Genomic DNA, 25,318 nt, shown 5'->3' on the forward strand with positions numbered 1-25,318 from the left:
TGGACCCCATGGACAACTCCGATGGCAAGGCTTTCAATGGAGGCGGCGACGCTCCGAACCAAGGTGCCCCCTCCGCAGTGGGCTCCGGGTTCCTGTCGGCCGCGTCATACACGGCGTACCTGAGGCCTCCGAGTTCGTGGACCTTGGGAGGCTCCGGCTTCCCGGCGGCCGCGGCTTCCACGGAGTACCCGAGGCCGCCGAGTTCGTGGACCTTAGGTCACGGCCTCGCCGGCTACCCCGCCGCCTCGCAACCATTTGTCGGATCTGGCAGCAACAATCCCATCCACGCCTTCAGCATGTTGGATCTCAATGCCGGCAACTCGTGGCCGGACATGAACGCCTACGCCTCCTACATCAGCTCGGGCCACGACGTGAGCGCAGTGCAGGCCCCTCCCCCCCCCCCCCCCTTCGCCTGTCATCTCATTCTACAGCCCCAAGGTCCGGCGCCGACGGTCCTCGCAGTGACGCCGAATAAGGAGGAGGTACTGGGACGAGCGCGAGGGGCCGGACGCGCAGGAGTCCCCGAGTCCGAGGCCCCGGCATGACCATCGGTGGCGACAACTTCGACAGCGCATGGACCCCCCACCGCCTCCACCCCGGGTAACAATCCTCATCCCCAGCTGTCCTTGCTAATGTCATCCATCGTAAATTGAATGCCTTGTAGATGTCATTGTGGTTTCCGTTGTTGTTGTGGTTGGTAAAAATTTTAGGGTCGGAAAGTTGCAAAAAACAGAGCCGATTGGACTCCTGAGTACACAGCCCTTTTCTGTAAGCTTTACTGCATGCAAATAGACAACGACAATTGCAACATGGGTGTTATGAGCAAGTCAGGCTGGACCGATATCAGGACCAGGTTCTTTGCTGCAACTGGCATGATGCATACCACCGAACAATTTTCTAGCCGGCTCAGAAACCTCAAAAAAGAATGGGCATTTATCAATTTGCTGCGCTACGGGGGATCAGGGTTGGGTAGAGATGCAAATGGAAACCCTGTTGCCGACGAACAATGGTGGGAAAACCACACCAAGGTATTTACTTAATTTCTGTAAATTCTTACTTGCCATTATGAAGTCATTCACTAAGTTTCTTGTGTTCTTTTGCAGAAGCACAAGTCCTGGAAATAGTTTAGACACGGCTACCCTCCGTATTTGGACGACATGGACAGAATGTTTGAGCATGCCAGTGTTGATGGGTCCTCAGCTTGTTGTGCTGCAACATGTACTGCACAGCGGGTTGAGCAGGTAGAGTCCTCAGATGAATATGAGGACGACAATGAAGATGACACCAACACTGAAGCTGAGCAGACATGCACCCCCCACAGCGTGACCACCCCTCCCTCCAATAGCAGCAAAAGAGCTAGCAGCACCAGCACCACTGCCCGCAGCCCAAGCAAGAGGCACAAAATTCGTGCTGTTAGGGCAGTTTCATCCAGCTTGATCCGCCACAATGAAATCCAGGGCGACAGGAATGCTCTGATTGGAAAACTTTTTAGGGAAAGGGCAGAACAGGAAGAAGCTGCCAGGAATGAACATAGGTTGAGGGTGCAGAGGGTTTACGACCTTGCTGAGGATATAGGTGTCACCCTAGAGACGACACCGGAGTTGTTCCGAGCAGTCATGGCCCTAGTAAAGGACGACACTCATATGGAGCTGTCTTTCAAAGCAACTCCCGTAGAAAGGCGATTCATGCTGGAGGACTACAAGACGGTCAAGAACTAGACCATCCTATATAATATGCAGTTTGATTAGTGTCTTAACTAAGTATGGTTTGTAGTACGTCTGTGTTGGTTGGCATGTGAGTTTGAACTAAGACTGGGTTGTAGTATGTCTGTGGTAACTGTCATGTGCTTTGAACTAAGTCTGTGGTTTGAGTTGTGGATGCAATGGAAGTTATTATTTATGCATGCCTGAGATGATTTAAATTAATGTGCACTTGTTGACTCATTTGTGTGGTCGCTCAATTAGTAGGCTGTTTTTTAAAATATGATTTGACTTACTGTGCAGCAGTGTTGATCTACGATATGAGTTCGGGCTGTTTCCTTTGGTTGCCGCTAACAATGTTGTGCTTCGGTTTCTTATGCAGGTTCCAGGGACATCATCAACTTCGAGAAATAGCAGTTCAAAATGGGAGGACAGCTTCTTTGAGCTGGTGGAGCTGTGCCTGCAAGATGATGACGACGAGGCCTTCTTCCAGAGTATGTATGAATTTGCAATTCATGCTGACAAGCATTTGAGTAGAGCACCTTATAGGCAACCAAAAATGTCTGGTTTGGAATGGGTTAATTTGAAATTGAGCAATAGAAGGTCTTGTTACAACATGTTTAGAGTCAGCCCAGACATGTTTCATAATCTGCACTCTCTTCTGGTACAATCATATGGCCTCAAATCTAGTTCAAAATCGACCTCGATTGAGGCGCTCGGGATGTTTCTTTGGATGCTTGGGTCCCCTCAGTCAGCCCGGCAAGCTGAGGACAGATTTGAGCGATCTTTGGGGACAATTTTCAGCATGTTCAGCAAAGTTTTGAAGAGTGTGTTAAGGCTTGCTGCCGACATCATAAAGCCGGAGGATCCAGAATTCAGCATTGTGCATCCTAGACTTCGCAGCCGTAGGTTCTATCCCTACTTCAGTAATTGCATAGGGGCAATCGATGGAACTCATGTACCGTGTGTGGTGCCGAAGAATCTGTTCATGCAGCATTTGAGTCGGAAAGGGAGGACCACACAGAATGTTATGGTAGCCTGCGACTTTGACATGAGGTTCACATTTGTGCTTAGTGGATGGCCCGGATCAGTTCATGATATGAGGCCCTTTAATGATGCACTGACAACATATAGCCATGTCTTTCCACATCCACCAGCAGGTACAATTCAAATCAGCAAGTTATGTTGCCAATGTTATGTGAGGTAATGTCACTAACTCACGCTATTTGCTGCAGGGAAATATTACTTAGTGGACTCGGGGTATCGCAACCAGGTGGGATACCTAGCTCCTTACAAGGGAACAAAGTACCATTTGCAGGAATATAGGAATGCCGCACCTCCATAAGATATGGAAGAGACCTTCAACTATGCACATTCTTCCCTTAGGAATGTCGTTGAAAGGTCTATTGGTGTGTTGAAAATGAAGTGGAGGATGCTGAAGGAGATACCTGCTTATGCCCCTGATAAGCAGAGCGAAATCATACAGGCCGCATGTGCATTGCATAATTTCATTAGGAATAGTGGCATACGGGATAGACACTTCCGCTGCTGTGATCGTGATGAAAATTATGTCCCAGATGAAGCATCGGAGGATCAACCGGACACAGAAGAAGTGCCTGATGAACCGGACAGCATGAACTAGTTTCGTGATACCCTTGTGCTTGCTTTGTTTAACCATAATTAAAAGTTTTGTTCGACTTGTGTGTACTGCGAGATGGAAAATGTCTTGTGCTGCCTTGTTTGTGCGGGAACTGTGTATGGATGAGAACTGTGCATTTGTGGTTCAATGACGCTAATAATGTTCACATGTGTTCTGTGAAATTGTTATACGGTGTGTGAGTAATGGTTGGATGCTTTGCGTTCGGATGCTGGGAATTTAATTTTGAAATTGTGCCGTTGCAACTGTTCGTTTGGATGCTGTGCTTGTGGGCTATGAATGCTTTTTGCATGCAAGCATTAAATGAGGGAACAAGAAAAGTCCTAGCTGCAGCCCAAAAAAGTTTGGGAACTAAACACCACCCAAAATTTTTTGGGATGGAAAGATTTTTTGGGTTGCGCTGCCAACGACAGCTTTTAGCTCGGCCAAACTTTTCCGGCTACTAAACGCTGCCTAAAATGCTTGAATGCTTCAGCTGTAGGATAGGCAGCATTGGCTATGCAAAATTCTGACACTCATTTATTTAATATTGTTTACACAATTAGATTTCCCACACACAAAGATTTACAGGTGCTACACTGATAAGATTCTTGGCTGATTTACTATCTGATATACACATCTCAACGTTCACAGACCATAGAGTGTTGGCATATCATTTTTCTACCGAGCTAAAAATCATAAACTGAGTCATCATTTCCTCAACTTGATACTTTTCATTGAAGTGAATTAATTTTTTTGGTACAATATGTGACTATAATGGACTCATAAATCCTGCAAGTTTTTTTTTAGGGGTCAACGGAGGGGGAGAGGATCCCCCACCTGATTTATATTAAATGTGGTGGCCCGAAATGATAGGATTGGGGAGCACTTACACCAGTTAAGGTTTACATTGCCGAAGAAAAAAGAGAACACCATTGATCAGTTATGCATCCATCGATCATCTCGCGATATTTTACAGCTCCATGCCCGGGCTGTATTCTTGCAGGTTTGCAGAGTCTGTGGTAGATTGAGTGACTCTCTGCAGAAGACAATTCCATTCCTGCGCTTCCACAGCTGCAAGTATTGACTTATGGCATCTTGTGAACCAAATTTGCAGCTGCCTCAGCAGATTATAAATGTGATTTACGGGTTTCTTGATTTCATTTTAGTAAATTTACTAAAAAAAATTCTTGCAAAATTTTTTTTAGTAAATTTGCACATAGATATACAGTAATATGGCTCCCACTGCAATTGGCCTGTTGGCTCTATATGTCTCCCACTCTGATTGCTGTTTTTTTTTCGCGACCGTGCCTGAGCACGTTTTTCATTAAGAGGAGAGAGAGTTAAGTTACAAGGATAGGTGGGTTCCGGAGAAAAAAAAACCCACCCACAAAACCCACGCGACACGATTACATGGCTATAGTTGTGCGACCCGAAAGCGTACCCATGACCATTACTGCTGGCTCGAGCTGCTTGAACCCTGCCTGGAACCAAGCCGCAATTTCATCGGACACACGAGCTAAGACATCCTGTATTGTTCTCACCCGGCGATCAAAGGTTCTATCATTACTTTCTTTCCAAAGGAGCCAGCACACCAGGACAACAAGGGAGTCGAAGCAACGTCTGCCAGCCTTCTGTATTTGTTTCCTCGCGTCGTCCCACCATACCACAAATTTATCAGACTGGATGTTTGGCACAACCGAGTCCCAACCCATCTTATGCAGCACCTTGAACCAGATCTCCCATGAAAATGGGCAAGCAATCAGTAAAATCATCTCAGGCAGCTGGGTGCAAAGCACACAGGAGTCATCGTCTCTTACGTCGAGCTGCTGTCCAACATCTTTCATGGATCACAAGCCAGATGAAGAATTTGTATTTGGCTGGGGCACGTGTTTTGCGAAGTAATTTAGCTCCCTCGACAGGGTGCTGTCCCATGAAGAAGGACATATATGCGGATGAGGTGGAGAAGATCTTATCACTAGTCCACTTCCAACAGATTTTATCAGCTTGACCCTCCACCAAAGCGACGTCCCTCGTCCGATGCCAAACTTGTAAATATTCCAAAAGAACCTGCACAGTCAGCGCCCCGGTGATGTCCCTGATCCACCGGTCTCCCTGTAGTGGTTGGGCGACAGTTCGCTGCTTTCTTACTCTAGAGCCAACAGCATTGCAGAGACAGGGGGTAAGATCCATCAAAGATTGGCCTTGCGGCTTTCTTACTCTGATTGCTGTTTCACACGTCACCCGTGCTACTACCTGAGTACCTGGCCATATCTATGGTCATCAGATTTTTGGGCATTGAAAACAAATGATCAATTGAAGTGCTCTGCCTATGCTCAAGAACACTATATTACTGATCGAAATAAATACAAAATTATTGTGATTATATTAGTGCTGAATTTTCTCCAGTTCACTTAAGTATAGTATGTCCTGTTTCTGTACTGCATCCTTTTCATTGCAACATTTATGCAGAAATTATAAAAATCAAATTGACAATAACCTTAAGTTGCTAGGAAGGCACTGCGATTTGAATGGAAATCATTTGTTGGAGATACATGTATTTAATTATGATACAACTTCAATTGCTTACATCATGATCCTCAGGGCAAAACGGTTGAAAAATGTACATGACAAAAGTCATCTGAACCTTTTCCCAAAATTAAGTGACATGCTGCAAATTTGTTGTACACACATATTTATGAAATAATGCCCTGAATTAAATAGACTAGTAATTAGAATTACATATGCTTTTCTATATAATCTAACTCAAGTACTGTGCCTTTGTCTAAATTTATCGGTCTATGTATTACTTCGTCACTCTGCTTGCTACTCTGATTCCGAAAAAGTAAGGGGTAGGGTCTCAATAGGGCAAATGCAACAGGAGACTTGCTATCGATTTGGTCCCCAAGGTTACCTCACATCGACGGCCTGAATCAGATGATGAGATCTCCTGCCAAATGGTCACGAATTGTAACACCCAGGGTGTTACAATTCGTGCCTTAGTCGCTAATCATGTGCTAAAACATGGTCATTAGCATAAACCCTATCATTAGTGGTAATTGTGCATGCATAATTACATTTTGAATTGCATGTCATCACATGCATTCAAATTTAATTATGTTTGCACCATTTCTGCTAATTACATGTTTGACCAATGATTCGAAAACTTTGTTAGTTCAAAACCACAGTCCAAAATCTAGTCAATTCCCTGTCTGGATTCCTCTCTGGAGCTAAGTCTGAATTCAGCTTTGACTGCTCTTTGACCCGCTTTATCTCTCAAATCGTAGCTCAGATCAACTTTTGCCCAAAAGCAATCTTGTAGATCTTTTTATCCTCTACAACTTTTGTTTTGGCCAAAATTCAAGTTTTGTTATGAAATTTTGAGTTTTGGGCGCTCAAAGATCAAACTCAGGTGAGTGCTGCCCGTGGCCGGTCAGACCGGTGAGGGCCACCGGTCTGACCGGTGCTCCCCTGTTCGCCATACCGGCGCCCATGCCGACGATCGGCACAGCACCGGCGACTCCACACGTCGACCGCCTGGCTATCTTCGCCCTCCACACCGCGGTCGGCCTTATCCTCTTGTCCCTAGCGCCCCATTCTTCATGTCCCCATCCCCTTCTTCCTCCTCTCGGCCAAAGCCGAGCAGAGCCACGCCGCCAAAACCGTGCCGGCCATTCCCCGCTGTCCCGCTTCAATTCCTCGCGCCTAGAGCCACTCGGCCTCGTCCCCCACCTCTGCCACCCCTCCCCGAACCCGTTTCAACCGTTTCCCGGCCGAATCGGACCCCGCCACCACCGGCCGCCGCTGCCCCTCCACCGGACAGCCGCCCCGCTCGTCGAGCTCCACCCTCCGGCTCTCCTCCATTCGAGTCAAGCCCCATGTGAGCTCCGTCGCGTCGCCCTCGTCCTCTCCGGCCCCTGCCCGCGTCGTTCCCTGCACTATCGGCGACGGAACATCGCCGTGCCGCCATATCGACCGCCTGTCGCACGCTGTTGAGCCTCCATCGCCACCAATCCGCCGCGCCACCGCACGCATGGGGTGCGCCGCGTTGCGGTGAAGCTCCCCAGCCTGAACCCGACCACCCGGCCTCGCCGGAGCGGCGCCAGCGCCGCCGCCGGCCACGCCGGCCATGGTCCGTGCCCAGCTCGGTGGCCGGTCTGACTGGTGGACCGGTTAGATCGGTGAAACCAATCGGTCAGACCGGTGGTGCTCGGTTCAACTTTGGCTGAAACTTGTAAAATTCGTAGAAAAATATAGAAAAATAGTAAAAATGCAAAATCAGTTTTGTTAGCTTCATCTCTTTATTCTCTATATGATAGAACCATGAAATGTGTTGTTTTGACCACTTTTTCTGTGTAGTTTTGCTTATGCTAGAATAAATCCTTTTGTAGCTTGTAAATGCATAGATGGAGTTTGGAGCATGCTAAAAATATAAAACCAGTTGGTTTAGCTTTGTTCCCACCTGTAGTACTTAGTTAAAATATTTAACATGCTGTTTGTTTAATGTTTTGTGATGTATTGCTTTAATCATGTTTAATGCTTGTTTAAGCTAGCTTATTTAATATCTGCAGTTCTGGGAGCCCAAAATTTTTGAAATTTATGCGGTAGCCTAATCTTGGCATGTGTAATTCACTATAAAAGTTTTAGGTCCATCAGCTGTGTGTATGTTTGTAGACCTTTAATTGCTCATCTTGTTTTGCTAAGGCCAAGATAAATGCTTCTTGTTATCAACTGCTGTTGGTAAATTTTTGTTACATGCTTTGTCAATAGCTTTTCATGCTGGTGAAATTTTGTTGCTAGATCATGGATGCAGGTTAAGCTTTTGCAAATGTTTAGTTCCTAGCTTAGTTTTTTCCTTTTTGGCGTTGTTGCTAAGTGAACTCTTTTCAGCATGAATAATCCCAGCAAATTACTTGTTTCAGTTTGTAACCTATTAACTCTTTTAAGATCAGAATGTGGGTTACTTTTATATCGCTTGGTTCTATGTGCTTGTTAGTTAAATAAAAATTCCGAGTACCCCTTTTGCTCTATGTATTTTCTATCTTTATGATAGACTTATGTGATGTTTAATTAACCTTTAGCCATATGGATGCTCATGCACATGTAATAGTGCCCTTGTGCTTGTCTTGCTTGCCCTTTTTGATGCATCATCCATGCATTCATACATCAGCATTGTTGCATCTCATATAGGTACGCTAGATATACAACGCATGGACGTGAATGTGACGGCCCAGGTTTTTAAATAGCCAATTTAGGGTAATTAGAACCAAATCATGCATCATTAAATAGGAAACCTTGAATTAATGCATGTGTATGCATGAATGTTTATGTGTATGTGTGTTTATGTGTATATGAAATTTTGCACATAAAATGACAGGTCAAATGAACCATAGTATTCGAGGTTTTAAACAATCTTTCAAATTTTAAACAATTATGCTTTGAAAATAATTTCTAAAATATAGCTCAAATGAATTTTTTTCGAAAACCAAAGTTGTAGGTTTTTAAAAGACGAACAACTTTCGTGTTCAAAGTTTTTCGAGTTGCCACAAAAAAATGGGAGAAAAATTTGAATTTTGAAGCGTATAGGACATTTTCAAATGCACTCAAGTTTCAAATTTTATCTTTCAAACGAAGTCTCAAATAAAAAAGTGACTAAAACGAATGTTGTAGATCTCAGAAATTTTAAGCAAGTTTGGTATTAAAAAGTTTTTCATTTAAGGCCGTGAAGAAGAAGAAAAACTGAGTTTACGAACTGGGATTTGGAACTTCAAGTTATTTACAGGAATGCCATCCCCTCCTCTGCTCACGCCGTTCGTCGCCATCTCGTCGCCGGCACCACCACGCGTCGCCTCGTCGAACTGTCTCGTCGCCGCTTAACCATCCAACGAAGCCAAGTTCGTTTTCTCCTCTCCGTTTCGCCTCTTCCAGAGCCACGCCCCTCCTCCCCTTGCCCAGGCTCGTCGCCGCAGCATGCCATGGCCGCCGCCTCCGCCAAGCTCGTCGCGGAGCTCCCCCTTTTTGTCCTTCCTCGACCCTAATTAATCCCAGGAACGGGTTCCACTTGACCCCACGAACCTCTTAAGCCGCCCTCCCCATCCTCAGCCCCGCCGGTGTGCCACCATTGCGGAGCAGAGTTGCCGCCGCCATGCTCCTGGGGAACCCCCTCCTCCGCCTTTCCCCGTCCTCAATCGGCCCCACCAACAGCTCTCTCATGTCGCGGTGAAGCTCCCTGACCACTCCACGCCGCCTCCCCCTCGCCGGAGTGGCGCCGCCGCGGCACAGGGCCGCCGCCGGCGCCCGGGGACAGGCCGCCACAGGCCACCCCAGCCCCCACCGAGACCATCTACAGGTGCGGCCCGAGCTCCTCTCCATTTTCCCCAACCTAGCCCCCACCTCCAGTGCCTCTCCTCGCCGGAACAGGGCTGGCCGCCGCTCCTCTGTTCCTGGTCCGACCAGGGACCTATGGTTAAAAGAAACGAAAATTCCAGGGGCTAGTTTGCAAAATGTACATGAACTTCAAACAGCAAATTTTGAAAATTCGTATAAAATCGTATAAAAATCAGAAAAATGCAAACTAAAATGTTTTGGAATACTTAGATCAAAATCTACAACTTTTGTTACATCCACTTTTGCGTTTGACCAATAGTTTTATCTCTATATTAAATATTAGTGTTATCCATATTTGTATGTATCTCAAGTTCTACCCACTATATTTAGCTGATTTTCAGACAGTGTGCTACACCCTATATTAATAGATTACTGTAAAAATTTGGGTAGAAATTAAATTGTAGATTACTACATCTCAAGTCCTACCCACTATATGTTTCATTAGATCTTGGTTTATGCATTTGTTAAATAGAATTAAATTCACAGGGTTCTATACTAGTTTTATTGAGCTGAAATTTTTACAGCAGACTTAAATTTGATTCTATATGCTATAGAAATTTTTTGGGAATTTTTAGTAATGTATAACTAGTCCTTTTGATTTATTCATGAATAAACTTTGTAAATCGAAAGCTCTAGTTTCCTTCATTAGAAAAATCTCATATTTTTACTAGAGCTTGGTTTTCAGTACATGAACATGTCTGTAAAATTTTAGTCACTGAAACTTAGTAGTTTACTCTGTAGATTTTTAGTTAGATATATGCCTAGAAAAGAATCTTAATTCTCATGCTTGCTGTGTAGCTCTTTTAATCCTGAAAAATTTACCACAAGCTCATCTTAAGGAATCTAACCTACTGGTCAAATTTCATTACCAGCACTTACATTACCTAGCCCAGAGAATTATTTTTTGGTAGAAATTCTTTTTCTGTACTAATATAAAAGAAAAGCAACATACCCAGCTCTTTTATGAGTTAGTATAGATAAAATTCCTACTCTATAAATGACTGCCCAGGAAATGTAATTAAGAAGTTTCACATCCAACTCACTTTATGTTAGACTACAACTTTATCGTGAAGGAAAAATAATAACATCTATATTGTTGAGCAACTCGGAACTTTGCATTCATACATATGCATTGCTGCATTTCATTTAGGTACGATAGATGAACCACGTGAAGGATGTGACGTTGAAGCCAAGCAAGAAGACGGTGAGTGGTGGACACATCTAGAAGATGGATGGATGGATCCCGATGTGCATGACCGAAGGAAGATGCTCGCCGAGCAGTTGTTCTCTAACTAACACTGAACTAGTGTTAATTCCAGGCAAGCCCCAGAGCATGTCCTATCTATTTTAAATTTATGCAACTTATTATTGTTTCTATCCACTTGCGCATTTAAGTTTACAGGAGTTGCTTGGAACCTTAGCTGCATAATCCTAAGTACCTATGCTTGAACACTAGTATGTGTAGGTCGCTAGATGGCTAGGCTAATGGTTCGGTAGAAGTCGAGTGATTTTCTGTCTCTCGCGAGAACTATAGGAGTTGAATGTCTACTACATACTGCAACTATAAGGCTTACGGATGGGGTTGTGGTACTTGTGATACCCCGTCTGTTTAGTCAAAATGGATAAGGCCACAGTGTGTGGTAGTGGTGGTTAAGCTTTTGAACGTACTAACCACATGCCGAGAAATATGGTAATCGGTAAGCTTAAGTACCTGATCGGCCCGGCGAGTGGACTTTACTTTCACCCTCTTTGAACGTTGTTCTCATGCGGCCACATGCGGGTGCAAGAAGGCTCACGACCCGGCGTCGTACCGTGGCGTGGATTCTTGTAGTCGAGGTGGGTGACCCTGATCCACAACCCGGAAAGAAAGGGAAAAAGTCGTGTGGGTGACTTGGTTCTCATACGTGTGTGTTAGGTCTGCCTGGCCAGGTTAACAAATTCGATTCGAATCGTCCGCTTCTCACGGTTTGGGACTGCTTAACCCTTTTGCCACATAGAGTAAGAAGTAAAAGATGATGATGATGATGATGAATATGGTTGGTTGGATGATGAAAGATAATTGTTTCCCACCATGTATGCTATTGGATAGATGCTCACCTAGAATGGTTAATTGAACTAGAATTTGGAAGCTAAAACCTGGAATTAAGGATCTACTCTTTACTGCTTTTCGGCAAACCAAACCCCTCCAGCCAAAAGACTTGCATGTCTAGATAAAGGGCTAAGTATACCCTTAGTCGGGTAAGCCTTGCTGAGTATTAGTATACTCAGCCTTGCTTGTGGCTTTGTTTGTCAGGTGGTACATCTGGGGATGTGGCTAACGTCATGTATGGGCTTCATCATGACGTCTGGTTTCATCGCTAGTCTATCGTGTATTTTCTGCTGCACTTAAACTCTGTTGTACTTTTATCAATTCAAACTTGGTTTGTAATAATAATTCAGTTTCATACTCTGTACAATAAAATTTGCGGAATGTTGTATTCTCTGAACAGCTTTGTCGATCCTGTTTCAAGTGGTTTAATCGGGATTTTACCCGACAGCACTGCCGGATTACTCCGTTTTAAGTGTGTGTTAACCCTGGGTGCCGTTTTAGTGATGGTTAGTGTACTTAAGCCGAATTAATTTAGGCAGGGCTACCACAGTGAAGCACGTGATTACAGAGCCGAACCACGAGACGGTATTTGGTGAACGTATCCTGAAGAGGGAAGGACCAACCGGAGCAACCAAAGATCCGGCCCAAGGTCAGAAGGGCCCAAGGCCTTGTTAGTACTAACACTGACTTAGTATTACTCCCAGGCAAGCCCCGGACCATAACCCTTAATTTCAGTATTCAATGGTTATTATTTAATTATTGTGCATTAAGTTTTCTAGGTGTTGATTGGAACCTTAGATGCATGATCTCTAGGTTCCCTTAGTTTATCTACTAGTATGTGTAGGTCGTTAGTACTCCCATGCTTAATTAGAATTCGGTAGAAGTCGAGTGATTCCTGTCACTCGCGAGATATAGGACATTGTTACTTATGGCAAAGTTACTGAAGAATGAAACAACGAGTAAAGAAAAATGGAGACCGGGCAGAGATGAGTCTGGTTAAGGATATGGAATGGATGGAAAGTAAGCCTCCGTCTGCGTCAATTGAGGACTATACCATTGTTGTCATTGTTGATCAAGGATTGAACCATACTAACCACATGCTGGAAGTAGGAAGTAGTCGAAACCGGTAAGCTAATTACTTGATTTGTAATGATACTTTGAATCGTGACCTGCTACTCTAGGCGTGGGATGATGGCGGGTGTTGGATTGTATATCGCCTTTGGGTTCTCTGGGAGTTCGCCGTGAGGGGCCCTTCACCCGGGTTTAGACAGGCGTGGTTCAGATGTCGGGGTGATGATGGGAAAAGTTGCTGCGTGTGGCCCGGTGTGGCTTGCATGTGGTGTGTGCGTTAGGTCCATCTTGCAATGTTAAATCGGATCGATTTACCGTGACTCGCGAATATGAGAGCCTTGGTCACTGTGTCACATCGTAGTAAAGCAGTGGAATGAGAATGGAAATGTGATGATCTGAGAAATGTTTATGATACTCTTGGAAGATTAATATGATATACCATGCTTACTCTAGATGATTATGCAAACCTAGTTGGTAGATGTACATTAATTTTGAGCTAAAATACTGAAAGTAAGGATTCACTATTAGTAACTTTCCAGCAAAATAAACTACAGAGCCAAAAGACTTGCATACTAGGAGTCGGCTAAGTATATACCCTAGTCGGGTAAGTCTTGCTGGTTATTGGGAGAGTTGCTTTTGCAGTTCCCCAATAATCTCATCCCAAGCCAACTACCGTATTGAGGAGAGTTGGGGTAGATTATTTTGTCCCCGTAATTATTAGGAAAAGGAAATGATAAAGAGGATCTGCTAGAGCACAATTTTTACACAAACTCTCCCACTATAGTAGTTGGATTGGGAAATGGAAATCTGCTGGAGATGCTCTTATCACCTTTAATTTTATTACTTAATTAAAGGTGTGAGGTGACATAAAGCAAACAATCAATCATGCCTATGTGGTCCCTATTTGATGAGCATCTCCAGCAGTCTTTCTTTCCCTAATAAAATGATAATATCGGGAAGAAGTTGTACTCCAGCAGTTCTTCAAAACCTCTCCCTTTTTCCAATAATTATTAGGTTGTTCCAATATTTCACCTCAACTCCCCTCAAATGAAGAGAGAATTTTGGCTCTCCCAATATATTAGTTGTATTGGGACTTGGGAGAAAGTTTTTGGGGAGCTGTAAAAGCATCTCTCCCAATAATCTGTAAAAGTGATATTGAGATATCTCAATACTATTTTAATGGGAGATGTTTATTAGGGAACGGCTGGAGATGCTGTTAGAAAAGAAAAATGAAGGAAAACGGAAAAGGTCTCTCCCAAAGTCCTTCCTTCCGCTTCAATTCTGTTGCTCGGAGAGGTCGCTCATGCTACCTTATCTGAGCTGATCCCTTCACCTTCTAGGTTTGTCTTTCGTACTACTACTTGATTTCTTTTTCAGCATCTTTATTATTTGCCCGTAAATTTAAGCACCAAACATGGCTAAGCAATCTGCAGCATGCATGCTCTTAGGCCTCGGGGAGATCTCAAGCATGAAGGCTCCTACCAGTCCTTTGGACGGCACAATTTTGAAGCTTCCAGAGAAGTTCGACAGGCTACTTCATCAGGCTCACAGCTGCGCCCTGCTCAAGGGTGTGGCGGATGAGATACCCCTCATCAAGCTTGATCTCGAGAAAATCATAGGTATTTCCTCAAACCTGCAGGAGAACGACCATGCTATGATGGTCAGGTGCTGGAGGAAGGAGGTGCGCGAGCTGTCATACGACATGGAGGACTTCCTCGACCAGTATGAGCACGCCGCTGCCATGAACTGTGCTAGATCCATTCGTGGCCGGGAGATTACTCGGTGGCGCAAGAGCAAGAGAACTCTCCCTTGGATCCGGGAAAAGCTGAGGCAGCGCTTGTGGATGGCCAACAAGATCAGAGAATTCAGCGCGCGCGCACAAGAAGCACTTGAGCGCCACAGGTTGTATAACCTTGACGCCATTGCTGGCTCAGCTTCCTTTAGCTGTACTGATGATGCATATCCCACCTCTTGGAATGGCACACCTTGTGGGGAAGATAAGGCTTATGTTGGTATCGATGCTGCTATGAAAGACCTCGAAGAGTTGCTGATGATGACCCATGATCAAAGGCACCAGAAGCTTCAGGTTGTGTCCATTGTGGGTTTTGGAGGAATTGGGAAGACGACACTTGCCATGGAACTTTACCGCAAGCTTGGGCAGCAGTTCGAATGCCGGGCATTTGTGCGGACTTCCCAGAAGCCTGATATGAGGAGGATTTTCATCAGCATGCTCTCCCAAGTTCGTCCACATCAGCCACCTGACAATTGGACAGTACATGGTTTAATTTCCACCATCAGGACACATCTGCAAGATAAGAGGTGCTATATATCTTTACTACATCTAACATTAATTACATAAATATTTGCATTGTCATAAACTGTACTCACAATCCAACTCCATGGTCCAGTTGAATTCAATATGCATTCCATTCAGTGTCTCTAATATGTCAAACATAAAGCAACTCGATTTTTAGAACAGATGATCTCTAACAGGTGTACAAAAACAAAATGTAAAGCCTGCTTAGACAGGTCAGAGTTCTTATTTGATATTTGCCACTGATCTTGCCACAATGTTTTCACTGTAACAAAAAATATTTGCAGGTACTTGATTATAGTTGAGGATTTATGGACTACATCAACATGGGACATTGTTAAACACGCTCTACCAGAAAGCAATTGTTGCAGCAGAATACTAACAACAACAGAAATTGAGGATCTAGCTCTGCAATCTTGTGACCATGACCCCAAGTATGTTTATCAGATGCAACCGCTTGGTGAAGATAACTCAAGAAAATTGTTTCTCAGTTCAGTTTTTGGCCCTCAAGATGAATGTCCTCCAGAACTCAGGGAAATTTCTCATGATATTATTAGGAAATGTGGTGGTTTACCACTGCCTATTGTGACTGTTGCTAGTATTTTATCAAGTCAGCCAGGCAAGCAAGATCGATGGGATTATGTTAATAAAGCCATAGGTTACAGTTTGTTGACGAATCCTACCTGGGAAGGGATGAAACAAATCTTCGACCTTAGTTACAACAATCTTCCCCAGCATTTGAAAGCATGCATCTTATACACTGGTTTGTATGAAGAAGACATTGTAATTTGGAAGGATGATTTAGTTAACCAGTGGCTAGCTGAAGGTTTTATCCAAGCAAAAGAAGGGAAAGACAAGAAGGAAATTGCAAGTTCATTTTTCTATAGGCTTATCAAGGGAAAACTGATCCTTCCTGTAGATGTAAATAAGAATGGTGAGGTTTTGTCCTGCACGATTCATGACATGGTACTAAATCTTGTTATTAGATGCAAGTCAATAGAAGAGAAATTTGTGACCGCAATACATCATTCTCAAGCAACAACCACACTCGCTGACAAGGTTCGTCGACTGTCTCTCCAATTTGGTAATGCAGAAGATGCAATAACACCGCCAAATATGAGATTGTCACATGTTCGAACACTTGCCTTTTGGGGTGTCTTCAAGTGTTTGCCTTCCGTTGTGCAGTTTCGCCTTCTTCAAGTTCTGATTCTTCATTTTTGGGGCGATAAGGATAGAATAAGTTTTGACATCACTACAATTTCAGAACTTTTTCGACTGAGGTATTTGAAGGTTACATCTAATGTCACCTTGGAACTACGTACCCAGATGCGAGGTTTGAAATCTCTGGAAACACTTACAATAGATGCAAGAGTTAGTTCAGTTCCATCAGATATTGTTCACTTGCCAGGCTTGCTGCATCTTAGTCTTCCTGCTGAGACAAATCTGCCCAATGGGATTGGCCACATGACATCGCTTCGCACACTTGGATGTTTTGATATCTGTAGTAATTCGGTAGAGAATGTACAGAGCCTTAGCATGCTGACAAATCTTGAAGATCTTCAGCTCACCTGTTCTACAGAACAGACAGAAAATCTGAATAGCAAAATGCAATTCGTGCTGAACTCGATTCTAGGGAGACTCAGTAACCTCAAGTCTCTGACTCTGGCATCAAGAGCTCCCAGTTATGCAAAATCTATTGGTGCTACTGGCATGACCATTTCTGGTGGCTTCAGCCGTTTGTCCTCTGCCCCAGCTCTTCTTCGGAGTCTTTAGGTTTCGCCTCAAATTTGCATATTCTTCTACACCCCCAAGTGGATCGGACAACTCTGCGAGCTCTGCGTCTTAAAGTTTGGTGTCAGAAGAATAGACAGGGATGGTTTTGAGGTTCTCGGAGGATTGCCTGCTCTTTCTGTTCTCACCCTGTATGTCCAGACCAAGCCTGCAGCGAGGATAGTCATTGGGAAGACCGGATTTCCAGTTATAAAATACTTCAGGTTCAAGTGTTGCGACGCTTTGCTGGAGTTCAAGGAGGGTGCTATGCCTAATCTCCGCACGCTGAAGCTTGCTTTCAATGCCAACAGCAATGCTGACCAACAGAGCACAATACCTGTCGGCATCGAGTACTTGTCAGAGTTGAAAGAGGTATCTGCAAAAATTGGTGGTGTTGGTCCTGAGGAATCCCACAGAAGGGCTGCCGAATTGGAATTCAGAGATGCCATCAGGGTGCACGCTAGATTTCAGAGAGTCAATGTACAATGTGTAGAGCAGATCATTGAATGCAAGGATGATCAGAGTAGCGTAACAACAATGGAGTATTTAGATGATAAGAGTAGCGTGACAACAGTGGAGTATGATCAGAGTAGCGTAACAACAGTGGAGCCTGATCAAAGTAGCGTAACAACAATGGAGTATTTAGATGATAAGAGTAGCGTTACAACAGTGGAGTATCCGCCTGCCCCAGCCGGGACGAGCCTCCTCCGTAGGACACGTGGGCTCGGGTGCGGTCAGGCCCACGTGTCAGTCGGAGCAAGTCCCTCTGGAGTACCTCTAGCCGCATACCGGAACCGCCGAGACAGCATCCTAAGAGAGTGAGTTGTCAGCTGCCTTCCTTCCTGCCTGCTCAAATCAACTTCATCATTTTTGTCCAACAAATTAGTGCACTCTGATCTAATTTGTCCTTGCATGTGCCGGCCTCTCACACTGGCAAACAGTGACAGCAGCCTCGCCGCACTACCACCACGGGTACCAGTGGAGCAAGTGTGGCCAGAAGAGGATCGCCAAGACACAGTTCTCAAGGTCAATACTAAACATAACACGATTTTCTAAATAATATTTTGACCATTCACTTCTCATATATTATATCACTTATGGTAAACTTATAATCATAGTAAAGAACATTTGATTACGAATCCAACCATATAAAATTTATATTATAAAATAAAAAATTATTAATTAAATTATTAGTTAAAGATAGAAAAATTTGAATTTTAATATACGTGTACGTCTTATAAACGTGAAAGGATGGAGTACATCTGAGCTTGGCACTTTCATCCTGTCCATGTACTCCTATAATGCATTATTTATTTAAAATCTTTTACCTAGATGGGCACTTCGTACACCTACGGCTTCCAGTCGTCGTCTCTGCTAAGAAGTCTCATGGAGCCGACAGCACCGGCGGCGGCGAAGACAGCTTTGCCGGGGTTCCAGCAGTATGATGGCCACACCAACAACGCGCCCTTCTGGAACTCTTCTGCTGCTGGGTTCGGCGTGCCGGCGGCGGCGGCGGCGGCGGCGGCGGCGCCTGACCATGCTAGCGTTCGTTCTGTCAAACCATCGCCGGCGCCGCGTGCAGAAACCCTTGCATTAAAGGTTGGTACTACATCTGAAAGATGCAAATTTTTATTTCAAGACAACGGCAACATTTTGGCTATAGCAAACTAGGTATGTAGCTAGACCTAGGCGTAACAATAATATAATTAACCTTTGTGATTATGAGTAGACTGCGTTGGAAGGAGTAGGGGAGTCTAGCTCAATCACCACCAAGAAGAAGGCTAACGGCGAGCCGGCGTTCAAGAAGCCGAGGCTCCAGACGCCGTCGCCATTGCCAACCTTCAAGGTACGTCGAGAAACCTAGCTGCTAGCTCTATTTCACCCATGGTGAACTCAACCTGGTTTTCTTAAACTCCACCGCATTATTTGATGTTGCATAGGCCATGATTGAATTGAACACCCAGATGGATCTTTATATTTGATAAAGCTCTGCATGTGTGCAACACATTTCAGGTTAGGAAGGAGAAGCTAGGGGACAGGATCACTGCACTCCAACAACTAGTCTCTCCTTTTGGAAAGGTGAGGGAGGCTTTTCATGACTAATGCTGACCATATTACAAACAAAGCTAGTAGTGCTTGGAGCTATGTTTCAACATCTCTTCCCTGCAAAAGACTTGTTCCTTTTTCTACTCCTTTCGAGATCTAACGCAAAACATACACGAACTCAATCTTATTTCTCGATGCGCGTGCAGACGGATACTGAATCGGTGCTCCATGAGACCATCGAGTACATCAAGTTCCTCCACGACCAAGTTGGTGTAAGTGCGCGCGTCGAGTACCATGATTCCTCCGCTTTTTAATCATAGCACACCTGGAGCGCCATCAATCGCACGTTTTCTCCACACGAATCATCAGAACAAAGGACTGATCGATCGTCAGAGCTGCATTGACATTGTGTTTGCTTCTTGTTTCTGCAGGCCCTTAGTGCTCCATACTTGAAGAGCGGCCATCAAGTGCACGTGCCCCAGTTGCAGGTACACAGTCACTGTGGATATATGCTGCATGCTTGGTCTCCTTTTCATTGTTGATGGATCATGGTACTTGCTGAATGATCTGTTCTGTTCAAGTGTGTGCTGATCGCTTTGCATGCGTGCGTCTCGTTTCAGAGCTCAAGTCCCGAGAAGTCCAAGGACAGTCATGACCAGATATCACTCAAGGGCCGGGGGCTGTGCCTGGTCCCGATATCCATGTTCGCGGTGGCAACAAGCGAGGTGCCCGTCGACTTCTGGACTCCATTTGGCGCCAACTTTAGGTAGAACAAGGCTGGAACAGCTCTGATCAGAAGCGTCGTTGAACGAATTAGCTACGCAACAAAAGTCGACCGACCTGATGATCGATGATGTCTCTTAATCTCGTCTACTAGTATTTGATCATATATAATTCATAGCTATAGTACTGAGCAGCAGCAGCAGCAGTAGGAGCTCTGGCAGTGACAAGGATAGCACACTGAGCTGCTAGCAGCTAGCTAAGATGAACCTTTGGAATTAGTGCTTGAAGACTTGGATTCATTCTCCAGGTTCATCCGTCAGAGAATAATAAGGGATCAGCTAATATATTATTTGCGAGAGCACAAGTCTCTACTGATCGTCAGCAGCTTCTAATTGAGATTGGTTGTTAGGTTTCATCATTGGGTAGTTGCAAAAGGATTTGTTAAAGATGTGTAATGGTTTTAGTTTAAACTAGTGACGACGATGGATCATCAAAGTGTGTAGCAGGTTTCTATTGATTGTACTACCAAATAAAAGTGGCATCTCTTGGAATATTGATGAGACCTCGCTTTTGGCTAGCTTCTCTTTTCAATCTAAACCACATGTTTTGATATTACAAGTAGCGCCTTCAAGAATTTGTGCAGATCTATCTTTTGGTTAAATATAACATCTCGCCAGAATCTTTCAGCTTAAATTATTTCATTTCTGTAGTGGATATCAGCGCATGCTTAACTTTTGCATAGGCACATTCGGTTGCGGCATTTTTTATAATCATCTGGACACGTACTATACTTAAATGCATTTTAATTGTGGTAAGATTCTTATAATGCATCCAATAAGTTTTAATGATATTTCCCTTGATATTGCTAAGTAGATGCTGCGGATAAACAAATTTTTAATGATAAGTATACAAGGATAATTTCCTTGGCTATTTTGAACTTGAAAGATCCTCTAATACGTCAAATAATCAAATTGTTGGATCCATGAAAAGTACTACATACTTGTAGTCTCCACAAAAGCAAGTCCATGCTGCTTGATCACGATGAAAACATGATTTTCATACAAACTAGTTTTGCATACGCTGATCGTAGGATAAGCATAACAAATGTTTAATTACTAGAATTCATTGCTTCAGGATTCCTGTAAGTACCTGACTGCTGACTGCAGCATTGCCCCGGCTTATGTGACGACTAACTAGGCTACACTATCAATATGTGCTTAGAGTTAGTGGCAGGGTACGCCAGTTCTATGTGTGGCCGGTGAGTGTTAAAATGGAGTAGCGTGTATCTTTAACCGAACTTTGAACTGTTCTTTTCTTGGAAGAAAATGAAATGACTTTTTACTTGGTGGAGTTTGGTTCTGTTTTTGCTCGGGCGACGGCGGGTGCAAAAGATCATTTCTTATAGCACGCAATTAGTCCCATTTCACTCTTTTACTGGTTATCTGGATTGTGAACTTACTTTATTATCAACAAAATAGGCACAATCTCGTGCTCTTTCGTTAAGAAAAAAAAAAGAAAACTTGAATGGTACAAACATGCGGTTTGACGGTTTAGACTAGTGAAATGGTAAACCCAATATGGTAAACCCATAATGCAAGCATGCGAGAACAGTTCAGCGCACCTCCTAGTCTTGCAGGATACACTCTGTGCCTTTTTCTTAGTTCTTCGACAGTGCAATTCAATATCTTGAAGACATCTCTGTCGAAAAGGAAAATTCCGTTGAGACCATCATTTCAAAAAGAATTTCTGATCAAAAGGAACATTAAAAAAACGATTAGAGAAACGTGGGCAACACACTAACATCTCAACGTCTGTAGATATAGCAGACCGCAGAGCACTGAAAACGCGGCTACAATAAGCTTCAAATCTGCAAATGAACTCGTGATCGTAGCAGCTAGATACAGGTTGTCTGAAACTTGAACCAGTGTTCTTCATAGTATTGCAGAAAGTTTCAGATTGCTACTTTTAAAATGGAAAATATATTTTCCGAATGAACAAAGCAAGGTAGTGCAAACGTAAAGATGGAAGACCTGAATCTGGTTTCTGACACTTCACTGGAAGTGTGTCTTTGCATGAGTTGGGTTGGCAGTTTTCAAAAGTATTTTCTGAAGATAGGAGGGATGAGTTCTGCCGTCACAGGTCAAGGTCAATTGAAATAACATTTTGACTTCTTAAAAAGGAAGATTATGAAGAGTAGTCATTTTCTGATTTGACACGTTTAGGTTGAAAGATCATTCCAAAAGTTTCTGTACATGAAGTTTGGGAGCACTCAGCACCAAAGTGGGGGGAAAAAACTGTGTAACAATAGGCCAATAAATTCACTTCCCGGTAGCAGACTATGATAAACAATTGTAAGACATACGATGCTCAGTTCTTCATAGTAAGATTCATTTATTGGTGTGGAAAGGATGATGATTGCTTCCAAATCCAGAGAGAACTTGGAAACTGCCTCCACCTTTATTATGATAAAAGTTACCAATCCAGACTCATTGACTGACAGACGAAGCCAAGAGGCAGGAATTCTTACAGAGAAAACAACCGCAGATGACCTAGTGAGTACAAGTGGAAACTAGTGACGTTTACAATCAGGAGTATTTTTATATTAGCATAAATCACCGATAGGAAATACAATACATTTAATGAAACACTTTTTGTGTACAAACATTAATGGCCAGTGTAATCGTACAATAACAAAGATCAAAGAACCATAAAAATTAAAGGAACAACGAAACTAAACCTCTAACGTGCCTCTAGAGTTGTGATACTCATTTTATTCAGGGATCTTTGGATGTATTCGCTTGACCTATCAGTTTCGTAATTCCTGATTGTAAAATATAGAGGTTCCTTTGGGGTAGGGAGTGGGGTTGTTTCATTCTCCAGCATGAAAACAATGGACGACATAAGTGGCCTGGCATTTGGATGGTCTTGGACACACAAAAGACCTAAGTGAATACACCGTATAACTTCCTGAAGTGAACAACTCTCTGAAATCGATGAGTCCACGAATTCCCTTGCATTTCCATCTCTCCATAAGCTCCATGCCTGAACAAATAAAATTAAGTTCTCATCAAGTCACCAAAAAAGTGTTTTGAGTTGTTCAAAAGTCACGGATTCCTCTATACTTACATAAGAAATGAGGTTTGGAAAGTTCATTATGAGGTGGGGTGAGCTGATCTTTAAGCCGCTCACAATCTCCAGTAGTAGAACACCAAAACTATAGGTGTCAGACTTGACAGAGAATGAGCCTTCCATAGCATATTCAGGAGACATGTAACCACTGTTTGAAACATTTAAGAAATAAATGGAATGTGCGATGATGTAATAATTGACAATGGCCATATGCATTTGATGATTCAAAAGGTCGGATCTTTATCCATTTTCTAAAAAAAAAGATATTTACCAGTTTGAACCTATAGCTTTGGCGTTCTCCAGTATTAGAAGTTAGAACACCAAAGCTATAAATGTCAGACTTGATAGGAAAAAGGAACATTCCATTGAATATTCAGGCAACATGTAACCACTGTTGAGACTTAAGAACCATTTCAGAAAATAATGTGATGCGCAGTTTGAATTAGTAAAACTGAATACTTCACCATGTTAAGCATCAGCTGTGGACGAATTACTTACTATGTTCCAACAACTCGTGTTGTGTTTACTTGTTCACTTGCACAAAAAATCCTGGCCATACCAAAATCTGATATCTTGGGACACATGTCTGTGTCCAATAAGATATTGCTGGCTTTGAGATCTCTATGAATTATTGTTAGTCTTGAATCTTGGTGGAGATAAAGAAGCCCTCTTGCCACCCCTTTAATTATTTTGAACCGGGTTGGCCAATGCAGCGAAGATTTTCTTGTAGCATCTTCGATGAATTTTGTGAAGGGTACACTGTCAGACTCCATGAATACATTTGACATAAATTGTTTCGCAGTATGTGAAAAGAAGTCAGGACATACCAAAAAGGAAAGCATCCAGGCTTTTGTTAGATAAGAACTCATAGATAAGTAACTTCTCATCTTCATGAATGCAGAAACCAAGAAGTCTAACCAAGTTTCTATGCTGCAGTTTGGCAATCAGAACTACTTCATTTCTAAACTCCTCAGCCCCTTGCATAGAACCCTTACTAAGCCTTTTGATAGCAACTTCCTGCTAGGACCTCACGTCCTGGTTCACCCACCTCTACGTGAGAAGCAAGCAGCTTCATTTCTCGGCCGGATCAGCGAAGAAGGCGCCGCAAGGCTCAAGAATCACCGCTTTTTTTTCTTCATCTTAGGAGTGTAGTCGAACAGTCATGGTAAATTTGTCGGGTGGAGAACAGAGGGCAATAATTCTCTCTCATTTCTTTTGTAATAAGGGAGGGAACAGAGCAGGATCACAATACACAACCGCTCGACCGGAATTGCATCCAAAACGGGTGTAACGAACATGGCACCATTTATGCCATTTCGAGTGATTTTGGTGATCGAATGACAACACAACACTTGGACTAATATGATTGTTAAGATGATCATTCTCTGGTTTTCAGGTTCAAGTGATGTCAAAGAGAAAGAAAATATAGGCGTAGCAAGGCCCGAAGAACCGACGTCATGGGCATCGGAGCATCCGATGGTAGTCGGAAGAACCGATGCCATGATACTTTGGTGCAGAAGGGAGTCGAAGCCAAGTCAGCCTATAGCCACCGGTTGAACCGACGGTCCAAGAAAGAGCATCGGTGCATTGGGCGTCCTATGTTTCAGAGACGATGTCAAGTGTCCAGGAGAAGTTTCTTCAGCACCGGTTTAACCGACGGTGCATCGGAGTATGGCATCGGTGCAATGACGTCAGCGCCCAGGAGAAGATTCTTAAACACCGGATGAACCGGTGATGCATCGGTACAAAGCATCGGTTCAACCGGTGATCACTGCGTCAGCTGTCAGAAACTCAACGGCTACTTTGGGTTGTGAGTGACCGGATGAACCGACGCTACCCCTGCCAGAAGCATCGGTTCAACCGGTGATACGCAGAATTTTGCTGACCGTTGGAGCAACGGCTACAAAACTTGGTGGCCTATATATACGCCTCACCCCGACCATTTGAAGATAGCTAGAGTTGATGGACATCCCACACACACCCAAGAACATCTCCAAGCCATACAAAAGCATCAAGATCATATCCTTAGCCCTTAGCACACTTTGAGAGTGTTGTGTATAGGATTAGCTCTTAGTGAGTGTGATTGCAAGGCCTTGAGCCTTTATGCTGTGGTTCTCTAGTGAACCAAAACAAGAGCTTGGTGCGCCGGCACCTTGGAGCGTGAAGCTCGCCGGCAACGTCATCGACCCTCCGACTTGGTGTGGAGCGGCGACGACATCTTTGTGCGGGGGACGTGGAGACCCCCATCCTTTGTGGAGAAGCTCCTTAGTGGAACCCGGGGCCAAGGTGACCGTGATTGTGTTCACGGAAGAGACTTGGTGGCCGAGTAGCAATACTCTTAGTGAGTGCTACAACAACGTAGATAGGAAAGGCTATAGGTTGCTAAACTCTTTTGGGATAGGGGTTTCACACTAGAACAACCTAGTTGCACATCTAGATAGCATGTTTTAGTT

At 43.8% G+C, this 25,318-nt stretch overlaps 2 protein-coding genes and 1 pseudogene across 2 annotated transcripts; 2 read left to right on the forward strand and 1 right to left on the reverse strand.

Moving 5' to 3' along the window:
- The first annotated feature begins 529 nt into the window (after positions 1-529).
- Positions 530-3,521, forward strand: LOC120700023. The gene is made up of 3 exons (XM_039984176.1): positions 530-600; positions 2,083-2,860; positions 2,936-3,521. The coding sequence occupies exons 1-3, from the start codon at positions 574-576 to the stop codon at positions 3,043-3,045; spliced, it is 915 nt and encodes a 304-aa protein (XP_039840110.1). The 5' UTR covers positions 530-573; the 3' UTR covers positions 3,046-3,521.
- Positions 3,522-14,062: 10,541 nt separating this feature from the next.
- On the forward strand, positions 14,063-20,333 carry LOC120700021 (annotated as a pseudogene).
- A 2,100-nt stretch (positions 20,334-22,433) lies between these two features.
- On the reverse strand, positions 22,434-23,823 carry LOC120700024 (cysteine-rich receptor-like protein kinase 10). The gene is made up of 4 exons (XM_039984177.1): positions 23,693-23,823; positions 23,364-23,598; positions 22,863-23,013; positions 22,434-22,778 (listed from the first exon to the last, which is right to left on the reverse strand). The coding sequence occupies exons 2-4, from the start codon at positions 23,447-23,449 to the stop codon at positions 22,476-22,478; spliced, it is 540 nt and encodes a 179-aa protein (XP_039840111.1). The 5' UTR covers positions 23,450-23,598; positions 23,693-23,823; the 3' UTR covers positions 22,434-22,475.
- Between the last annotated feature and the right edge of the window lie 1,495 nt (positions 23,824-25,318).

The sequence above is a fragment of the Panicum virgatum genome, chromosome 3K (genome assembly GCF_016808335.1).
Source record: "Panicum virgatum strain AP13 chromosome 3K, P.virgatum_v5, whole genome shotgun sequence".
NCBI classification, from domain to species: domain Eukaryota; kingdom Viridiplantae; phylum Streptophyta; class Magnoliopsida; order Poales; family Poaceae; genus Panicum; species Panicum virgatum.

What these genes read in the sequence shown, in the direction of transcription:
- LOC120700023 (XM_039984176.1), top strand. Translation starts at nt 574, where the DNA reads ATGGACCCCCCACCGCCTCCACCCCGG. An exon ending in CCCCACCGCCTCCACCCCGG is followed by an intron (nt 601 to 2,082) that starts GTAACAATCCTC and finishes TTTCTTATGCAG; the next exon opens with GTTCCAGGGACATCATCAAC. An exon ending in CTTTCCACATCCACCAGCAG is followed by an intron (nt 2,861 to 2,935) that starts GTACAATTCAAA and finishes TATTTGCTGCAG; the next exon opens with GGAAATATTACTTAGTGGAC.
- LOC120700024 (XM_039984177.1), bottom strand. Translation starts at nt 23,449, where the DNA reads ATGTGTCCCAAGATATCAGATTTTGGTATGGCCAGGATTTTTTGTGCA. An exon ending in ACACGAGTTGTTGGAACATA is followed by an intron (nt 23,014 to 23,363) that starts GTAAGTAATTCG and finishes TGTTTCAAACAG; the next exon opens with TGGTTACATGTCTCCTGAAT. An exon ending in TTCCAAACCTCATTTCTTAT is followed by an intron (nt 22,779 to 22,862) that starts GTAAGTATAGAG and finishes TTATTTGTTCAG; the next exon opens with GCATGGAGCTTATGGAGAGA.